The sequence below is a fragment of the Bufo bufo genome, chromosome 1 (assembly GCF_905171765.1).
Source record: "Bufo bufo chromosome 1, aBufBuf1.1, whole genome shotgun sequence".
In the NCBI taxonomy this organism is placed as follows: domain Eukaryota; kingdom Metazoa; phylum Chordata; class Amphibia; order Anura; family Bufonidae; genus Bufo; species Bufo bufo.
Genome location: NC_053389.1, coordinates 680,125,152 through 680,144,707, shown reverse-complemented (window position 1 = coordinate 680,144,707; position 19,556 = coordinate 680,125,152). Strand labels below are relative to the sequence as shown.

At 45.2% G+C, this 19,556-nt stretch overlaps 1 protein-coding gene across 2 annotated transcripts in view; it reads left to right on the top strand.

The window, feature by feature from the left end:
* The first annotated feature begins 395 nt into the window (after positions 1-395).
* SEMA4B (semaphorin 4B) overlaps positions 396-19,556 on the top strand; it is a 74,143-nt gene continuing 54,982 nt past the window's right edge. For both annotated transcript variants that reach the window (XM_040414133.1, XM_040414132.1), the window contains exon 1: positions 396-661. In XM_040414133.1, coding sequence (XP_040270067.1) covers positions 559-661 — 103 coding nt within the window. In that variant the 5' untranslated portion in view covers positions 396-558. The remainder of the gene's footprint in view (positions 662-19,556) is intronic.

Genomic DNA, 19,556 nt, shown 5'->3' with positions numbered 1-19,556 from the left:
GCAGAACCGCCGTATGCGGCCCGCAATACGGCCACGGGAGCACTACGGCCGTGTGAAAGAGGCCTGATCTTGGTGAATACCAGCTGAGATTGCGGCTCCAATTGTTTCATCCTCATTGTTTCTTATCCAGGTTTGTAACTTTTATGATATTGAATATTCGATAAAAACCTTGTCCAGAACTTGTTTTCTGAGTTCGTTCACCACAGGGGATGGCATGTGTCCCCATCGCTATGCTGAGTGACCTGCTGGTGACAGTGACACTAGAGGGAACCTCACCTCTTTCTCCTTTTCTTTCTTGTTTCTCTCTTCTATGTGACAGGTCTGTGAGGAGGAGGAGGAGGAGGAGGAGGAGGAGGCTGAGGAGGAGGCTGAGGACAGCTCTGCTGGGCGGGACACAGACTCAGCACTCGGCAAACTTTTGTAACCTTCATTACTGAGTAAATATCCAGCTCTCGTCCTGCGCTCCAGATCTGCTCTGCTTTGGATTACAAAACCTGAGAGGAGAAGTCGGAAAAGAGACCCATCTGGATTATTACAGAAGAGAGGCCAGGCTTGGCTATGGGGACCTGGACATGGCTCTTTCTCCTGGGACAGACAGTCGCTACTATCCTGCTGGTACAGTCTGTGGATGAAGCCATGCCTAGACTCACCTTGCAATATGGTAAGTGCAGTGCTGCCTGTAAAGGGTTAACCCAGACACAGAGGGGCCCCTTCCCAGAGGATCCTGTTTGTGAGGAGGGAGGAGGGTGACTATCTCCAGGGGTAACTGCTGTCTGCTCCGCCACTTGTTGTCACGCCTCAGCCTTTACTACAGCCTTGGTTTTCTCTGTTTGTTTTATGAGGTGCGGGTTGTTACAGCGTTTTATCTGTATGTGAAGACCATGTATCAGTAGTGGCCCCCGGTGTGATCGACACACAGGTCTACATTATGTACAAGTGGGGCCCCCGGTGTGATCCACACACAGGTCTACATTATGTACAAGTGGGGCCCCCGGTGTGATCCACACACATGTCTACATTATGTACAAGTGGGGCCCCCTGTGTGATCCACACACATGTCTACATTATGTACAAGTGGGGCCCCCGGTGTGATCGACACACAGGTCTACATTATGTACAAGTGGGGCCCCCGGTGTGATCCACACACAGGTCTACATTATGTACAAGTGGGGCCCCCGGTGTGATCCACACACATGTCTACATTATGTACAAGTGGGGCCCCCTGTGTGATCCACACACATGTCTACATTATGTACAAGTGGGGCCCCCGGTGTGATCCACACACACATGTCTACATTATGTACAAGTGGGGCCCCCCGGTGTGATCCACACACACATGTCTACATTATGTACAAGTGGGGCCCCCCGGTGTGATCCACACACATGTCTACATTATGTACAAGTGGGGCCCCCGGTGTGATCGACACACATGTCTACATTATGTACAAGTGGGGCCCCCGGTGTGATCAACACACATGTCTACGTCATGTATGAGTAGTAATGTAGACGTGTGTTGATAACAACGGGGGGCACTACTCATACATGACGTAGACATGTGTGTCGATCACACAGGGGGCCCCACTTGTACATAATGTAGACGTGTGTGGATCACACCGGGGCCCCACTTGTACATAATGTAGACATGTGTGTTGATCACAAGTGGGGCCCCCGGTGTGATCCATACACACATGCCTACATCATGTATGGGTAGTGCCCCCGGTGTGATCCATACACACATGCCTACATCATGTATGGGTAGTGCCCCCGGTGTGATCCATACACACATGCCTACATCATGTATGGGTAGTGCCCCCGGTGTGATCCATACACATGCCTACATCATGTATGGGTAGTGCCCCCGGTGTGATCCACACACATGCCTACATCATGTATGGGTAGTGCCCCCGGTGTGATCCATACACACATGCCTACATCATGTATGGGTAGTGCCCCCGGTGTGATCCACACACATGCCTACATCATGTATGGGTAGTGCCCCCGGTGTGATCCATACACACATGCCTACATCATGTATGGGTAGTGCCCCCGGTGTGATCCATACACACATGCCTACATCATGTATGGGTAGTGCCCCCGGTGTGATCCACACACATGCCTACATCATGTATGGGTAGTGCCCCCGGTGTGATCCACACACATGCCTACATCATGTATAAGTATTATTAAAACCTATGAAAAATAAGGGTCAATACCCCACCAAGAAAACCAAAAATAGCAACAATCGGAAAGTTTATAAATGACCAATCTTTATCATCACATGATTAAATAAAAACATTGACTTATAAAAATGTAGCTGGATGTACAGGTGGGTACAAAGAACATGGGACAGAAGATGCCCAGGCACATGGAGCTGGCCCTGTCCTAATTCATCAACAGCGTGCTCCAAGGAACAAAACACACATTATAGAATAGTCAGAAAGCCATATTGGTAGCCATACATTCCGTAAATTATCAGTCCTATAGCAGCCATATAAACATTAGTAAGACCATGTCATCATGCCATACCCTCCACGTGTCCTGCGCCCAACGTGTCCCCTCGTGGAGGGTATGGCATGATGATATGGTCTTATTAATGTTTATATGCCCCCCCCCCCCCCCCCCCCGATCCACACACATCTACTTTGGGAAGCTGTCCATAGGCACAGCAGTTTGTTTTAATCCTAAATGATCTATAACAAACCCTCTTCACCATAACCACTGGGCCCATGACACCAGAAGGGGCAGATGCTATCAATTACAATCCTTGGAATTATTAGGAAAAAAATAATTCAGACTTGTTTTCAGATTTGTATGGGTCATGGATCGTCCATGTGATGACCGGGAGAGGATAATTCTCTGTAAGGCACATTGTACCTACTGCTGATGGTTTCCCAGCATTTACTGTATTGTTTGCACTGTGCCAATTAAAGTGCTGGTCCTCCTAAACTAAAAATCCCCCAAAAACTTTTGTCTTCTTCTGTCAGGTTAATAAGAATTCTACTAATTAGGCTACTTTCACATTAGCGTTTTTCTTCCGTCACAGGGGCTCTATACCGGAAAAGAACTGATCAGGCATATCCCCATGCATTCTGAATGGAGAGCAATCCGCTCAGGATGCATCAGGATGTCTTCAGTTCAGTCATTTTGACTGATCAGGCAAAAGAGAAAACCGCAGCATGCTACGGTTTTATCTCCGGCGACAAAAACTGAAGACATGCCTGAATGCCGGATCCGGTATTTTGTTTCCATAGGATTGTATTAGTGCCGGATCGGGCATTCGAAAATGCCGGATCCGTCCTTCCGGTTAAAAATGAGAAAAATAAATAAATACCGGATTCGTTTTGCCTAATGACACCGGAAAAACGGATCCGGTATTGCAATGCATTTTTCTGACTGATCAGGCATTTTTCTGACTGATCAGGATCCTGATCAGTCTGAAAAATGCCTGATCTGTCAGAAAAAAATGACATGCGTTTGCATACAGTTTGCCTGATCAGGCAACGGAACTGGCTGCCGGAATCAAACAACGCAAGTGTGAAAGTAGCCTTAGTTGTGTTTTACAGATTTCCCAGGACATATATCGCTACCAATATGTCGACCAATGCATCTGACACTATGTGAGTGTGGAAGGAAACCTCAGTCCCTGGTGGAAACTTACAGGAGCCCAGTGCTAACCCCTGAGCCCCCGTGCTGCCAGTGTAGGAGACACAACAATAGCTGTTCCAGAATAGACATATTGACCTCGCAGTATACACTGGATCTGGTAGAAATACAAAGACTCGGCTGTTTTTGGGTGACTTTGAGAAGTGCCTTCCGTGCTGCATGGATCAGGTAGATGTTTGCAGTAATGGAGAGACATTGCCTCTGGTCTGGTGACCTTTGCCATGTTGTTGTAAGGGATGATAAGAGGAGCCGGATCTGACTGCCCCCTGCTGATAGAACTGGCACATTAACCCTTCTTCACCTTCAGCTGACAAGTCAAGGATTAGTTTGGCAACTGCTCAGAGATCTTTTTAACTAATCACCCTGTAACCACAAAAGCCACACGAGGATGATGGCTGCGTTGCGCTGATGGATAAAGTGTAAACTGATAAGGATGATGTCCATGATGAGGTTTAGAAGGTCGGCTCCGGCCATGCTACAGATGTGGCCTTTACTGTAGAGATGCATCAAATCCTGGCTAATTTGGAACTGCAAAGCAATATCTTTTTCATGCATTTACACAGCTATAAAGATACACATTGATAGATATCACATAAGGAGGACACATGGTGAAAGACAAAGTCATGCAACTAATATTTGCTGCTTGTGTAGACAGAAATGGAGCCTAAGGCTAGTTCCACACCTGCGGTAAAGCTATCGGGCAGGGGAACAGCCTGCCGGAGGTCACTGCAACCGGCCTAGCCAGATACTGCCAGACCTCAATGACTATAATGGGATCTGGTGGAGATTTGGCAGGTTTTGGTTGGACATAAACTGGCGCCACGGGTTGACCACCAATGAGGCAAGGTGAGGAGATCGCCTCAGGCAGCACCAGGTAGGGGCAAGAGGGAGGGCAGCCAAAGGGCCATGGGCTGAAGGGAAGGGGTTAAGAAATTGCCATTAGGGAGGGGCAGCAGAAAGGCTAGGTGCACCCCTGACTGGCGCACACACTGGTTTTTGTCCAGCCAAAACCTGGCGCTCATGCTGGAATCCGTCTCGATCCCCGCCTGTCTTGGCCAAAGACACTATGGACAAATAGAAAACACATTTTGGTATCTTCTGTTTTGAGGCATTTTGGTGTCTTTTTGAATTTGTGTCCCCCCCCCCCCCCCCCAAATTGCAGCATGCTTTATAGTGTTTTGTCCCATAGACATGTCTATAGGACACCAAAAAACAATTCAAATGTAAGAAAAAACACCAGAAAAAGTCTGAAATTCAGTGTTTTCTGAAAGGAAACCTGTCACCAGGATTTTGGGTATAGAGCTGGGGACATGGGCTGCTAGATGGCCGCTAGCACATCCGCAAATCCAGTCCCCATAGTTCTCTGCGCTTTTATTGTGTTAAAAAACAGTTTTGATCCATATGCAAATGACCTGATATGTGTCCTGTGTCCGGAGATGAGTCCAGCGGAAAGGAGCCCAGCACCGCCCCGCGTCCTCCGAATCTCCTCCTTGCTGGCTGACGTCACAGAGCTGGAGCGCCGAAATATCGCGATGCGCGAGCTAGCGCATGCGTAGTTCGTTCCCTGTGCTGATGCCAGTACAGGGAATGAACATGATGCCGACACTGCGCATGCGCTAGCTCGCGCATCGCGAGATTTCGGCGCTCCAGCTCTGTGACGTCAGCCAGCAAGGAGGAGATTCGGAGGACGCGGGGCGGTGCTGGGCTCCTTTCCGCTGGACTCATCTCCGGACACAGGACTCATATCAGGTTCATTTGCATATGGATCAAAACTGTTTTTTAACACAATAAAAGCACACAGAGCTATAGGACCTGGGTACTGCAGATGTGCTAGCGGCCATCTAGCAGCCCATGTCCCCAGCTCTATACACAAAATCCTGGTGACAGGTTCCCTTTAATAATCCAAAATAAATGTAAAAAAATGAAACGTGTGTTAGGAGCCTGGATACTGATTAAAAAAGGCTTTTCCAAAAAGAATCCATTAGGCTGGTCTCATTTTTCATGTTGTTAAAATTGAATTCATCCTTTCCTCTCTCTAGGAAAGATGGGTGACAGCGCAGGTATTGGTGCCCATACTGGTTGTCACCCAGATTTCCCAGAAACCGATAACGCTAAGAAATAGTTTGACAACTTGACAGAAAAGGGCAACTCAAGGACTGCATTTATTTATTTTTTGTAATTATTATTATTTTTTGGTGGAAAAGCTGTTTAGTACATTTGTCCCCCGCTCCCCTCCGGGCACACGGCTGAGTAATGAATCACACCTACGGTGACGGGTACAGGAAGTGCACAGATTTATCCGGCCCTGGCACGTCAGTTTCACCTTTGGTTTTCTCTGTATCGTTCAGAGATGTTTATTACCTTAGTAATATAGTTCTTCTCCACCTGTCACTGTATCTACCTGCAGACAGGGCATACAGTAATAACGCTGACTGCTGAGCGTACACAGCAATGCTTCCACAGGGGCTATCGGAAATGTTAGTACCCCATTATTTTTATGGATTGGCAGGGATTTGTGTTTCTCAGTTATATGTGACACGCGGTGCCCATACTGGAACAGCAGAGTGGTGTAGCCATGACATATTTTCTCAGCCTTATTGGTTAGCTTGGTGGAATATTTGTCACCGCTTCAGGACCATTATAATACACCATTAGGACTGGATTTATAAACTCGAAAATGGCTGAATTTATGTTATTTATCTCCTAAATTTCATGCTCGGCAGAAGACCCACTACACCTCTATGTTAAGGGATGAGCAAATCAACTTCGGATGAAACATCCGGAGTCGATTCGCATAAAACTTTGTTAGAATACTGTACGGAGCGAGCAGCGTATTAGAATGTATTGGCTCTGATGAGCCGAAGTTAATAATTTGCAAAGTCTCACGAGACTTTGGGTAATAACTTCAGAAATTAATTTCTACAGCAAAAAAACTTTTACTGAACCCGGTTTCGGTTCCAGGTGGTACCTGGAGTTTTATGCTCATCCCTAGTTGTCACTTAAAGGGGTTGTCCCGTTTCCTATATTGATGTCCTATCCTCAGTATCAGCCAGGGCGTGGGTCCGACTCCTGGTACCCCCGCTGATCAGCTGCTTGTACAAGTGCTGCCTTCTCTTCACTGTTTACCTCGTTGACATCGCAGTGACGAGCAGCATAATTACAGCTCAGATGGAAGTCGTCAATATAGAAAACGGGACATCCCCTTTACAAAGGACCTGTCGCCTCTCCGGACATGTCTATTTTAGTACCTGCTTGCATTCCCCATGTAATAACAATCCGGGAGCATGTTTTCATTCCTTTATTATTCCTTCTAGAAGTTATGAATGAATTCCTAGCAGTCTGCAATAATGGTCCAGCTGAGTGTTACCAGTTGAAGGGTGTGACACTATCTAATTAGTGCCGTCGGTGTCAGACTGTGCAAAGACACATCCCCAACTGGTAACACTCGGCTGGACCTGTATTGTAAACTGCCAGTAATTCATTCATAACGTCTAGAAGGAATAATGAAGGAATGGCACTGCAGAGACATAAATGGGGAGTGTAAGTACCGATTAAGCAGACATGTAAGGAGAGGTGACGGCTCCTCTTTAAGCTGGCCGTACACATGAGAGTAATGTCGGCCAATGGTCTCATGTGTATGGGGGCGTGCTGGCTGTTCACTGATGGTAGATGGGATCAGTTATGTTGGATTTGAACATGTCCAATCCTTTGTTTCAGCTGTCAGAGGCGTTCAGCTGTGGCTTATACCTTTCTCCCCATTGAAATAAACATGCATACTCGGGCAAACGTTGGTTTATGGCAGTCAACAGAAATGGATATCTCACAAATGATAGGTTGGCCAACAGCTCTCTTGTAGATGGATGACTTTATGGCAGCCTGTATTCTGCTCAGACTGCAGCAGACACGTGCTGTATCTATTAACAGATGCAGGGCAGACACACAGACATAAACTATGGGGGTCATTTATTATTAGATACATGTCAATTGTTGGCCTATATCTGTCACATATTGTGACTGCACGATCCCGTCTCGGGCTCCCACAGTCAGCCAGGCATAGTTTTGTAACTGCGCGTGCGCCGGCCGGCTTGAGTCGGCGTGCGCGCGCTAGCAATAATCAGCGTGTGCGCTCGGCGAATCGAGCGGGCCCGCGCATGCGCAGTTACAAAATTTTGCATGGCTGACTGCGGGAGCCCGAGACGGGATTGTGCAGTCAGAAGCGGCGCACCGCGCAGGCGCCAGACTAGCACGATCCCAATGAATAGTAAATATGTAAATCATAGTCAGGAGGGGACGGGTAAGAGGTGGGCATTGCTTGACTTGAAGCAAGGAGGCCGCTGCCCCCTTGACTTCAAGCTCACAGGAAACAGAGCGCTCAGGGAGATTAAAAAATAATTTTTATCAAGTATGGATTATCGAATTTCTGGCTCACACACATCATCAGTAACAGGCTGGGGGCTGCTATAAGGTAATGCTGGCGGTTTTATATCACTTTTGGAGGTGACAGGTTCCCTTTAATAAATGACCCCATCTATGTATAGAGAATTCCATGATATGTAACATTAAAGTTTTCACACTGTTTTCCTATTGAGAGGAATCCGAGGACTCCTATTAACACCTCATGCCAGTGGCCCTCTTGTATGGCGGGTGTATGAACGTCCCCTGCTGCATTTGGCTGGCCTTGACATTTTTCGACTTTACAGCACAGCAAAGCTTTTGTTTTTACGCTAGTTAATTATCACCCGTCCGATCAAGCCTTTTTTTTTTTTTTAGCCAAATATTCTCCTTCCCCAACAACACTTGTGCCAAAATGGAGATTTAATATAACTCTGCGCGCCAATATTGGCTAAACAGCGCTGCCAGCAATGCGCACACGCCATTAGTTGGTCCAGTTTGGAAAAAGCCTTTTTGTTGTTGTATTTTTGTACATGAAAGACCCGGTGTCCATTGAGATGAACCTCATGCCTGTACTTGCTGTTAACACTACTCTCACACTGGTGTTTTGGCTTTCCGTTTGCGAGATCCGTTCAGGGCTCTCAGAAGCGGTCCAAAACGGATCAGTTTTGCCCTAATGCATTCTGAATGGAAAAGGATCCGCTCAGAATGCCGAAGTTTCTCTCCGATTCATCTCCATTCCGCTCTGGAGGCGGACACCAAAACGCTGCTTGCAGGGTTTTGGTGTCCGTCGGACGAAACTGAGCCAAACGAATCAGTCCTGGCACACAATGTAAGTCAATGGGGACAGATCCGTTTTCTATGACACAATCTGGCACAATAGAAAATGGATCCGTCCTTCATTGACTTTCAATAGTGTTCAAGACGGATCCGTCTAGGCTATGTTACAGATAATACAAACTGATCCGTTCTGAACGGATGCAGACGGTTGTATTATCTGAACGGATCCGTCTGTGCAGATCCATGACGGATCCGCACCAAACGCGAGTGTGAAAGTAGCCTAACCTGTTTTGCAGTTCTTGCTTTGATGTCTAAGGGTGCGGTCAAAATCTGCTTCTAATAAAGATCAGAGAGCGGCTCCACAACCCTGGACTGCAGTGTAAATCAATCTGGAGCAGCTCCCCACCATAAAAAGGCAGAGAAGTTCTGGTTGTGATTTATTTTTTATTTTTCCTTTTCAATTACATAATTCAAGTTAAAAATGTACATTTTTGAACTTATTTTTAAGTCAAGTCCTGACAGGCATTCATAGTAAACAACCCAAATGCTGATTGTCATATCACATTAACATTTGGATTGGTCAATGTCTTGTCCACGTGTGGTAGCTCAGATGTCACCAGATACTGGTGATCACGGGTGATTCATGTTACCTGTGACCAACTGGACATTTACCAAAAAGCTAATCATATTGTTGTATGACCAAGTCTAATTACCGTGAATATTTGTATGTGTGAATCATCTGCTGAAACTGATCTGATCCTTGCCCTGTAATTATAAAACTACCACCGTTGACCTAGAAATTATGGGGGAAATGTATCATTCCCCCTACATCTTTTTTGGCTGTTAAAAAGTCGCAACTGCCATTTTTAGGACAGAAACTGGCATAAGTAATGACTGAAATGAACTTCGAACTGCTGTGGATGTCATTCTGGGGCACGGACTGCCGGAGGAGGCATGTACATTACACGTCTTCTCCGTCACACAGGCCCTATCACCTCTAATCTATAGGTGCTCTTCAAGCAGGCAAAATACAGGGCTACTTATTTTATAGCTGGCCATATATGTTAGACAGGGGCAACCCTCGATTCCTATTGTTTCTCCTGGTGGAAACCCAATATATCCGATCCTTGTTTCCACTGATAGCAGATACTAGGAGACAAATGGGATCCAAAGGCAATGTATGGCCAGCATTTTGATCATTATGAAGGTGGCCATACACATTAGGCCTCATGCACACGACCGTTGTTTTATTCCATGTCCGTTGTTCAGTTTTCCGTGATTTTCTGCGGACCCATTGACTTTCAATGGGTCCGTTGGAAACTCGGGCTAATGCACCGTTTGTCATCCGCGTCCGTGGTTCCAGTCCGTCAAAAAAATATAACCTGTCCTATTCTTTTCACGGAAAACTGTTTGCGGACCCATTCAAGTCAATGGGACCGTGAAAAAACGCGGAGGCACACAAGATTGTCATCCGCGTCCGTTTTTTTCCCCATCATTTGCATGGCAAACTTGACTTAGACTTTTTTTTACTTTCCTTCATGTCTGGTGATCCTCCAAAAATAAAGGAAGACACACGGAGACGGATCACGGAACAACGGAACCCCATTTTGCGTGACTGAACACAACAACGGTCGTGTGCATGAGGCCTTAGACAGAAGTAGGCTGATGGTTTCATCCAGTGAACGATCACTACACAGACACATCCATACACTATTAGTCCATATTGGCCATTATAATGGTTTCATTTTCAAATACATCTGGTGAAGGAAGAACAATCCTTTCTGGGATCATTCTTCCATACATCAGCATTGCCTAAGCATATGTTATGGATTGTAGATTGAACCTTATGTGTTCAGTAATAAAACACTTGAGGTAGCTCCTATTTAATTCTAATTTGCCAAAGGATCTGGGGTGATCTATAGTTGCCTACAATAGAAGGGGAACCTGCTTATTTTAGCAAGACTGGCCAGCCACGCAACCAACCGGAACGGAATGCATTCTGATGCACTTTGTTCCGTTTTGTTCAGCTTGACAATGAATGGGGACAAAACTGAAGCGTTTTCCTCCGGTTTTGAGAGCCTGTGCCGGATGTCAAAACCTGAAAGGAAAACGCAGATGTGAAAGTAGGCTGAATTACCAGCAGTTTGCACTGAAGGTCCAGATGGGTGTTACCAGTTGCACAGTCTGTCACTGGCAGCACTGACTGGATAATGTCAGACTGTGCAGGGACACACCCCCAACTGGTAACACCCACCTGGACCTTCATTGCAAACTGCTAGTGATTCATTCATCACTTCTAGTATGCATGCAGGACTTTTTCTCCTCAAAAATAACTGATCTCTGCCGGAAGTGACACAAACTGAACATAACCGATGCTCCAAAAAAAAACTGGATCAGTTATGTTTAGTGCATACTGATGGTAACTGAGCACAACTGATGCTCAAAATAACGGATCCTTTTTTTTTTCTGTTCTTCTGATGGATCAAAAGAATGGAAAGTTAAACGTTAATGTGAACTCTCCCTAAAACAGACATGTCCGGAGAGGTTCTGCTTCAGGTACGTACCTACTACCTACCAATGAGCTATCTTCTATTGAAATACAGATCATACTCGTACTGCCTGCCTACTAAGGCTGGAATCACATATGCAGGTTTTGTGGCAGTTTTTCATGCAGTTTTTTATTAAAACAAAGCCAGAACTGGATCCACACAGACAGAAACATATTAAGGAGATCGGATCCTACCAAAAAAACATGTAAGCTGGGCCCTTAAAGATTGACCTACGTAATTTCCTGTTATCTTTCTATTAACCCTTTCGTTGAGGTGGTGTCGTATCGATCATACCGATCATGTGGCTCAGTCAGTCTTGTTGGACTCTGATCACCTGGAGAGTCTGACGATCCAGTAATGGAAATTGATTTGTTGGTTGAGGATAAATCACGGAAGACGTGCACAGTAGTCTGTAAACTTGCTGCAGGATTAAATGTTTTCAGAAGTGTGACGTGTGGACCGTGCAGGAGGGATGAACCCTAGAATTTGTGAAATCTTTATACTTTAATCCAAGAGTATATCTTAGGAATTCCATGTGCATGTTGCAGCTGATCTGCACTGCTTGTCTGGATCTGCTGAAAGGACGGTCATACTACTTGTTGTTTAGTATAGGGGGAAACAATACAATCCAGCAGGAACCAGATCTCCTCTATGGTTGGAAGCTAGTGGACGAGGATTGGTTGCATTTCTGCTTTGATGACGTGTAGTCCTATCAGTTGTACTGAGCTCCTGCAGTGTATTCATTCTACTAAAGGGGTCGTCCAATCTCGGCCTTTCATGGCCATAACTCCCATAGCATTGAACTGGAGATTAACTGTTTCCTTAACTTGCAACACGACTTTATCAGTTTTGTAGTCCGCAAATATGGACGCAGTTCATGTTGCATCCGCATTTTTTTTGAGACCAACTGACTTCAATGGGACAGTGGTCCGCATTTTGCAAGTATAGGACATGCTCTATCATTTTGTGGTCTGCAAAGAGACAGACTATGTCCACAAAATGTGGACCACGGACCCATTGAAAACAGTGGGTCCACAAATAAAAAGTAGACTGCACACGGACCACATCCGTATTTTGTGGAATTCGCAATTTTGTGCATGGGACCTTAGGCTACATGCACACGAACGTTGTTTGTTTCCGTGTCCGTTCTTTTTGCGGATAGGATGCGGACCCATTTATTTCTGTGCTGTCCGCATCAGTATGTCCGTTGTCCATGTCCTATTTTTTTCTAGTTTGTGGACAAGGATAGGCATTATTACAATAGATCCCCCCAAAAAAGGATGCCATACAGGAACGTGATCCTTTTTATTTTTATTTTTTTGAGGATCCGCAATTTGCGGACCGCAAAACGCATACGGTCGTGTGCATGTAGCATTACTGAAACAATTCCAGCCCTCCCATCCAGTGCTTATGAAAAGCCGGGATGGGACATCCTCTCTACGGTACCCATACACCTTCAATAGCTGTCAGCCGATCCCTCCAGACTCCCCCATACGTTCAGTTTGGCTGACCATTTATATGTTTTTCTATGGTGTGAGAGGAGAAAGCCATTGCCAGACACCCATGTTGGTAGCTTATCTCCTGGGAGAACAATATGGAAAGAGGTATCTCTCGGGCAAAGAAAACCGCCTCGATAGCGCCACCTTTTGGCAATGGCTCACGACGAGTCAAAGCCCGACTTTTTAACTACCCTCGGAGCATGACAGGGGAAAATAGTAAGGCCAAATATCCAAGCACAGTTTTTTTTTTTTTCGGGGTGCTTGCCCCTCATCAGTACAGAGCAGGATTCTGGCTGGCTGGGTGAGACGCCTTGGATGCAGCTTAGTGGACATACAGGAATCAGCCTGGAAAAAAACAAAAGGATTGAATTTCGACATGCTCGTTCCTTCTCTCCCCCTCCATCATACACTACAGATTGTCAGACAAACCTGCCGTTTCTTATGGGTTCAGTCGACTATAGGTTAATGCGTATGGGGGAATTGCATGATAAGCAATTTCAGAATTGCACCGTTCAGCAGCAGAAGTGATCCTGTAATAACACATCAGCTATCCAGGGAGTTTTAAAATGAGATACTACCGCCATGTAGGAGCCTTTGGGAGAACTCGAGTGTTGTTTACAGCAGAAATGATATTACCAGTGGACGGCTCGGAGAGAAGTGTCCTCTCTCTTACCAGAATACAAGCTCAAAGCTTCCATCTTTAGGCCTCATGCACATAGACCATGTGCACGTAGTCTATGGCTTGTCATCATATATACAGAGATACACTCCCTCTGTGTATACCTCCGTCTCTATGGCAGCCAATGGAGTGTGACACCATATGAAGGTGGTGTATAGAGGCACCATATGACAGCACACAGAGTGCCTAATGTAGATCTGTAAGGACGCCATGTGCTGCCATACAGGCTCCATACCTGAGGACTCGCACTGTATGAGCATTGTTCCACGTGGACGTATTCCACAAATCTTATAATCTACGTGTTGAAAAACCATGCTGTACTCCTCAGAGCTCCAGAAGACCAGCCCTGGGCGACCTGCTTTTTTTTTTAAGCAGGTAAAGCCCCCTTACTAAAGAAACCCTCTGGACTCTCTTTAACTCAGAAATGGATTGCAATAAATGGACTTGTTATCCGGAGGACATGATGAAATATATGGCATGAGGGGATCTCGGTGACATTACGTGAAGTGCCAAAAGATGACAATTTGACATGGTAGAGGTGCCACGAAGAGTCGTGTACTTGTCAGCTTTTTTCTTCTAGCTATCATTCCCTCAGTCATGGACGCTGGCTAGATACCTTCAGAGAATAATAATTATCTGGGATTGTGGAAAACTTCATATGAGAGGTGCTGAAATCCGATATATATTACTCTGTTAGGTGAAAGGGTGAAAATCAATGGAATCTGTTAAAACTAGGAAATACACCATTCTTGGAGCTGCTGGAATGAGTCGGTATGGGCCTTGTGGCAATATCTCCTCCATCATACAAAAGGTCAACAGTGTTTCATGCATCATCTTCTCACATTAGTGAGTCTTTAACTGTTTCATGGGACTGATGGGAATCTGGAAGGTAAAAATAATATTACTTCAAATGATATGTAAATAAATCTAAATCATTGCACTGCCCACACCAGTCTCAGTGACAGTCCACTGGAGGAAGATCCAGACAGTTTAGGGCTCATGCCCACGACCGTATGTATTTTGCGGTCTGCAAAACACGGATCTGCAAAGAAAATATGGATGACGTCCGTGTAAATTCCGTATTTTGTGGATCTGAACAGCTGGCCCCTAATAGAACAGACCTATCCTTGTTCATAATACGGACAATAATAGGTCATGTTCTATTTTTTGGCGTAACAGACATGCGGACATACGGAAACGGAATGCACACGGAGTAACTTCCGTTTTTTTAGCGGACCTATTGAAATGAATGGTTCCGTATACGGCCCGAAAGAAAACAGAACAGACACGGAAAGAAAACACTTTTGTGTGCATGAGCTCTTATTAAGAGGTGCATGCCTTGTTAGAAATTCTTCTGGAGATTTCAGATAATTTATGATGAATTTTCTGGTGTAAATTATTGTAAATCCTTCAGGCCCTGGTGGTCCCAATACCTTCTGTGTTTCTCCACTCATTTTTTTATTTTATTTTTTTAAAGTAGCACAAGTGGCGTAAAGCAAAAAGTTTTGCAACTTTCGTATGTCAAAAACCTGTAAATTCTTGGTAAATGACCCATTGCATAGTAGAAAGTTCTACATTCTTCTGATTTGCTTATATTTCAGTTTTTCGTCATTTTTAAGATCTCTGATTGCTGAGAGTGAATGTCAGACTTAAAGGGGTTGTCTCATTAAAGCAAATGGCATTTATCATGTAGATGCAGTTAATACAAGGCACTTACTAATGTATTGTTAGTGTCCATATTGCTTCCTTTGCTGGCTGGATTCATTTTTCCATCACATTATACACTGCCCATTTCCAGGGGTTACGACCACCGCTGCAGCACAGATAAGAGGTAGCCGGGATGGGCGCTCCAGTGCATTTGTGCCTAAGTGCTCTCCCATGGTCCTGGCCATCAGAGAGGCCAGTGCTTTTTCCTAAAGTGTACAAACACGACCACCACTCCGGGATTATAGGGTGGTCGTAACCCCTGGATATGAGCAGTGTATAATGTGATGGAAAAATTATCCAGCCAGCAAAGGAGGCAATATGGACAATCACAATACATTAGTAATCTAATAATTATAATATTTTTTTTTTTAGATATATAGCGCCACAATATTCTGCAGCGCTTTACAAGTTCATAGGGTTCATATACAAAACAAAAATAACTGGATAATATGCAATTGACACTAGGAGTCAGGGCCCTGCTCACAAGAGCTTACAATCTATGAAGTGGTTTGTATTAATTTTCTCTACAGGATAAATGCCACTTGCTGAAGTGAGACAACCCCTTTTAAAGAGGTCCTGTAATGCCTCCTGTTTTAGCAACTTCCCCATGTAATAACCATTCTGCTGCTGTGTAGTGAATGGGAAGAGCGGTTGTTAATTCACTGCACCAATGCTACAAGCTAGCCAGACAGTGAAGAGGCCGGAGCTAATCGGCGGGAGTCAGACCGCCAACATGATATTGATGCCATGTCCTGAGGATAGGTCATCAATATACTAGCGCTGCACAACCCCTTTAAACTATTTATTTGATTATTTTTTATTTTATGTTTTCTATACAGTATATGCAATACAGCAGTTGTTTCTATGGTCTTTCTTTTGCAGCCAGTTTGGCATAGAGCAGAACTGTTCCTTTCCTTATTCTTGGAAGGAAGGAGAGGTTATTGGGAATCTCCCCTGTATAAACCCGCTTGTACATACGGAGTTCCCTATATGCACATGTACACGGTGGAGAGCGCTGGATCCAAGTGCAATGTCAGGGATTGCAGGATTTGGTAGGGTTTTGCATCTGTGAACACAGACCTCACACATCATTTCTTCTATTCTTCTCTCGCACATGTTTGGCACAATATGTCCTATGTTTTCTGTTTTCCCGAATGTGCGCTGCTCTTCCTATCCGGATCTGCTTGTTGACAGCAGAGGGGATAAGCCAAGAATTACACAACATCTCCACACACAGAGGTTGGAGGAGTGGATGAGAAATGACCAGGTCCTGCCTATTCGTTAACTCTGCGGTCGGACTACCACGAATTGGCCACACACGCTGGGATAATTGCAGCAATATTGAGAAACTGGCCTGATAGCTCAGATGCAGAGCGATGACCACATCCGTGTCGGTCAGGAAAGGATATGTTCTGCGTTCTTCTTCCATTCTCATTTCCAGGCCTTGAAGACATCTGCAGGCTTCAGAGTATCCGGATGACAGGTGCCTCATCACAGTTCATCCATTTGCGTGTGGCCTATTTGAACTGTGATCCTGTCATAGCCATGGACGCAGAGGTTATTCAGCCAATGGGACTGGTGAGCTGGAGCAGATGTTTACAGCAATCATCTGGAAAATGGGATTTGCATTAGGGTATGGCCACACGGCCAGGTTTCCCCATACAGTTTTGGAAGATAAATCCAGAAGTGGATTATAAAAGGAGAGAAAGTATGGAGGACAGGTATTACTTCTCCCTTTTTTAAATCCATTCCTGGTTTTGGCTTCCAAACCTCCATCAGGAAACCTGACCGTGTGGTCGTACACCTATGGCCTATCCAAATATAAGCGCAGCTGCCCCTTCAGACAGCTGATCGCTGGTTGTGCTAAGACTTGGACCTCACCACTATAATATTGTTGGCCTGTCCTAAGAATAGCCCATCAATATGGCAATCCTACAATACTGTACATACAGCATGACTTCTCCATTTGTGTGCTCCAGGTATCATGAGGGAGGTATCATAAATAATGACCCACAATTACTAATGTGAATACACCTAGATTCTGGAGTAAATTGCACCAAAATGTGTTGCAATTTGGCACATCTAGGTTGAGAGAAATTATAGCTCAAGGGCTCATGCACGTGGCTATAGGTGTTTTGTAGTCCGCAAATTACATATACCAGCCGAGTGCATGCTGCCATTTTTTTTTTTTTTTACTCCTTTAAAGGTCTTCTGTCACCCCACAAAAGTCATTTTTTTTTTTTTTTGGATAGTTACATTCCTTATAGCGCGATATAGGAGAATATAATCTTATCACTTACTTTCATGCGGCCGTTTCTTTAGAAAACGAAGTTTTATAATATGTAAATCCGGTCTCTACCAGCAAGTAGGGCGTCTACTTGCTGGTAGCCGCAGCAGAAAACCGCCCCCTCGCCGTGTTGATTGACAGGGCCAGCCGGGATCTCCTCCTCCGGCCGGCCCTGTCAGTATTTCAAAAATCGCGCGCCCGTGTTGAATCTGCGCAGGCGCTCTGAGATGAGGAGGCTCGTCTCCTCAGAGCTCCCTCAGTGCGCCTGCGCCGATGACATCATCGACATAGAAGACGTCATCGGCGCAGGCGCACTGAGGGAGTTCTGAGGAGACGAGCCTCCTCATCTCAGAGCGCCTGCGCAGATTCAACATTGGCGCGCGATTTTTGAAATGCCGACAGGGCTGGCCAGAGGAAGAGATCCCGGCTGGCCCTGTCAATCAACAAGAGGAGGGGGCGGATTTCTGCAGCAGCTACCAGCAAGTAGACGCCCTACTTGCTGGTAGAGACCGAATTTGCATATGATAAAACTTCGTTTTTTGACTAAACTGCTGGATCAAAGTAAGGAACACTATTATATTTTCAGATATCGCTATATAACTAATTTAACTAGCCCAAAAAAAAAAAATCACTTTAGTGGGGTGACAGAAACCCTTTCAGAAATGTCCTTTCTTTGTCTGCAAAATGGACAAGAATAGGACATGTTCGATTTTTTTCCTGGGGCCACAGAACCGACTTACGGATGTGCATCACACACACGTGTGCTGTCCGCATCTTTTGCGGCCCTATTGAGAACAAAGTGTCCGCATCCGATCCGCAAAAAACTCAGATTGGATGCAGACCAAAACTACGGCCGCGTGCATGAGCCCTAAGGGGCATGACCTAATATGCCAAATTTAGGCTAGGGCTTTACTGCAAATTGACTTTAAGCGACAGCTGCAGTCCAAAGGAATATATTCGGTTGTATACAATCGTAAGGACTGCAGCTGCCACTCAATAGTTAAAATCAATTAGTAGTGCTACAAAAAGCCGCAGTGTAGCCAAGGCCTAAGGGCCAAAATTGCACAAAAATCCGGATGTAAAAAATCATCTCAGCGTAAGCCAACCAAGAAAAATCTCTTTCCCTGCACCACATTTATCATCCAGCCTGAGCCCCTGTGATAAACCTGGTGCCTTTATGCCGTCTATAGGATTAGTAAATCTGCCTCCATGTTTTTCAGAAAAATACATAATTTATTTCCCCCCACAAAACAACCAGGCGGGCAGATGTTAGCTGAAAGCCCATTGTGATATATATAGTATATGCTACAATATTTTTTGGTGCAGTGTTTGGTGCCTTTGGGTCTACGGTGTGTCTTTTTTTTTCTAATTGCAGCATGTTCTGAGTGTGTTATATATTTTTCAAGCATTTTTTCATAGGCTTCACTTTAGAATTTGATAATCGCCAGCAGGGTTGGACTCACGGTCAGATACCACAGTGGGCCCCAAAGATCCTGGAGAAAAAGACCCACTTTGCAGCCAATCACTTGCCACTAGGGTCTATTTCTAGTAAACGTTTTTGATGATATAGGGGTTAGACCTCATGAATAATTTCCTCTGGCCCCAGGAACCCCAGTCTGACTCTGATCTCCTAAAACCAAAAACCACCCAAAAAAGCTTATAAAATGCATACATTTTATCATAAAAAGCCACAAAAACTAAGTGTAAGGACGCCTTCTAAACATTTCCTAACCCTGACAGGGCAGGGTTGTGACAAAGCCGACCCAAATGGCTTGTGTCCGCTGCTGAAAGCTGAGCCGTGTGTTTCAGTAGACCTGCCGCTCATGTTACCTCTGTTAGTGAAATTCTATATGGTAAGATAATCTGCGCACGCTGCAGGATCTGCGCAGTGATCTGCACCAGCTGTTGTGGCTGCCGCTCTCTGGACACATGGCACCTTTCCCAGTTATAAAGTCAGTTTTGTGAAGCTCCGGCCTTCCATTCGTGCCGGAATCTTTTGG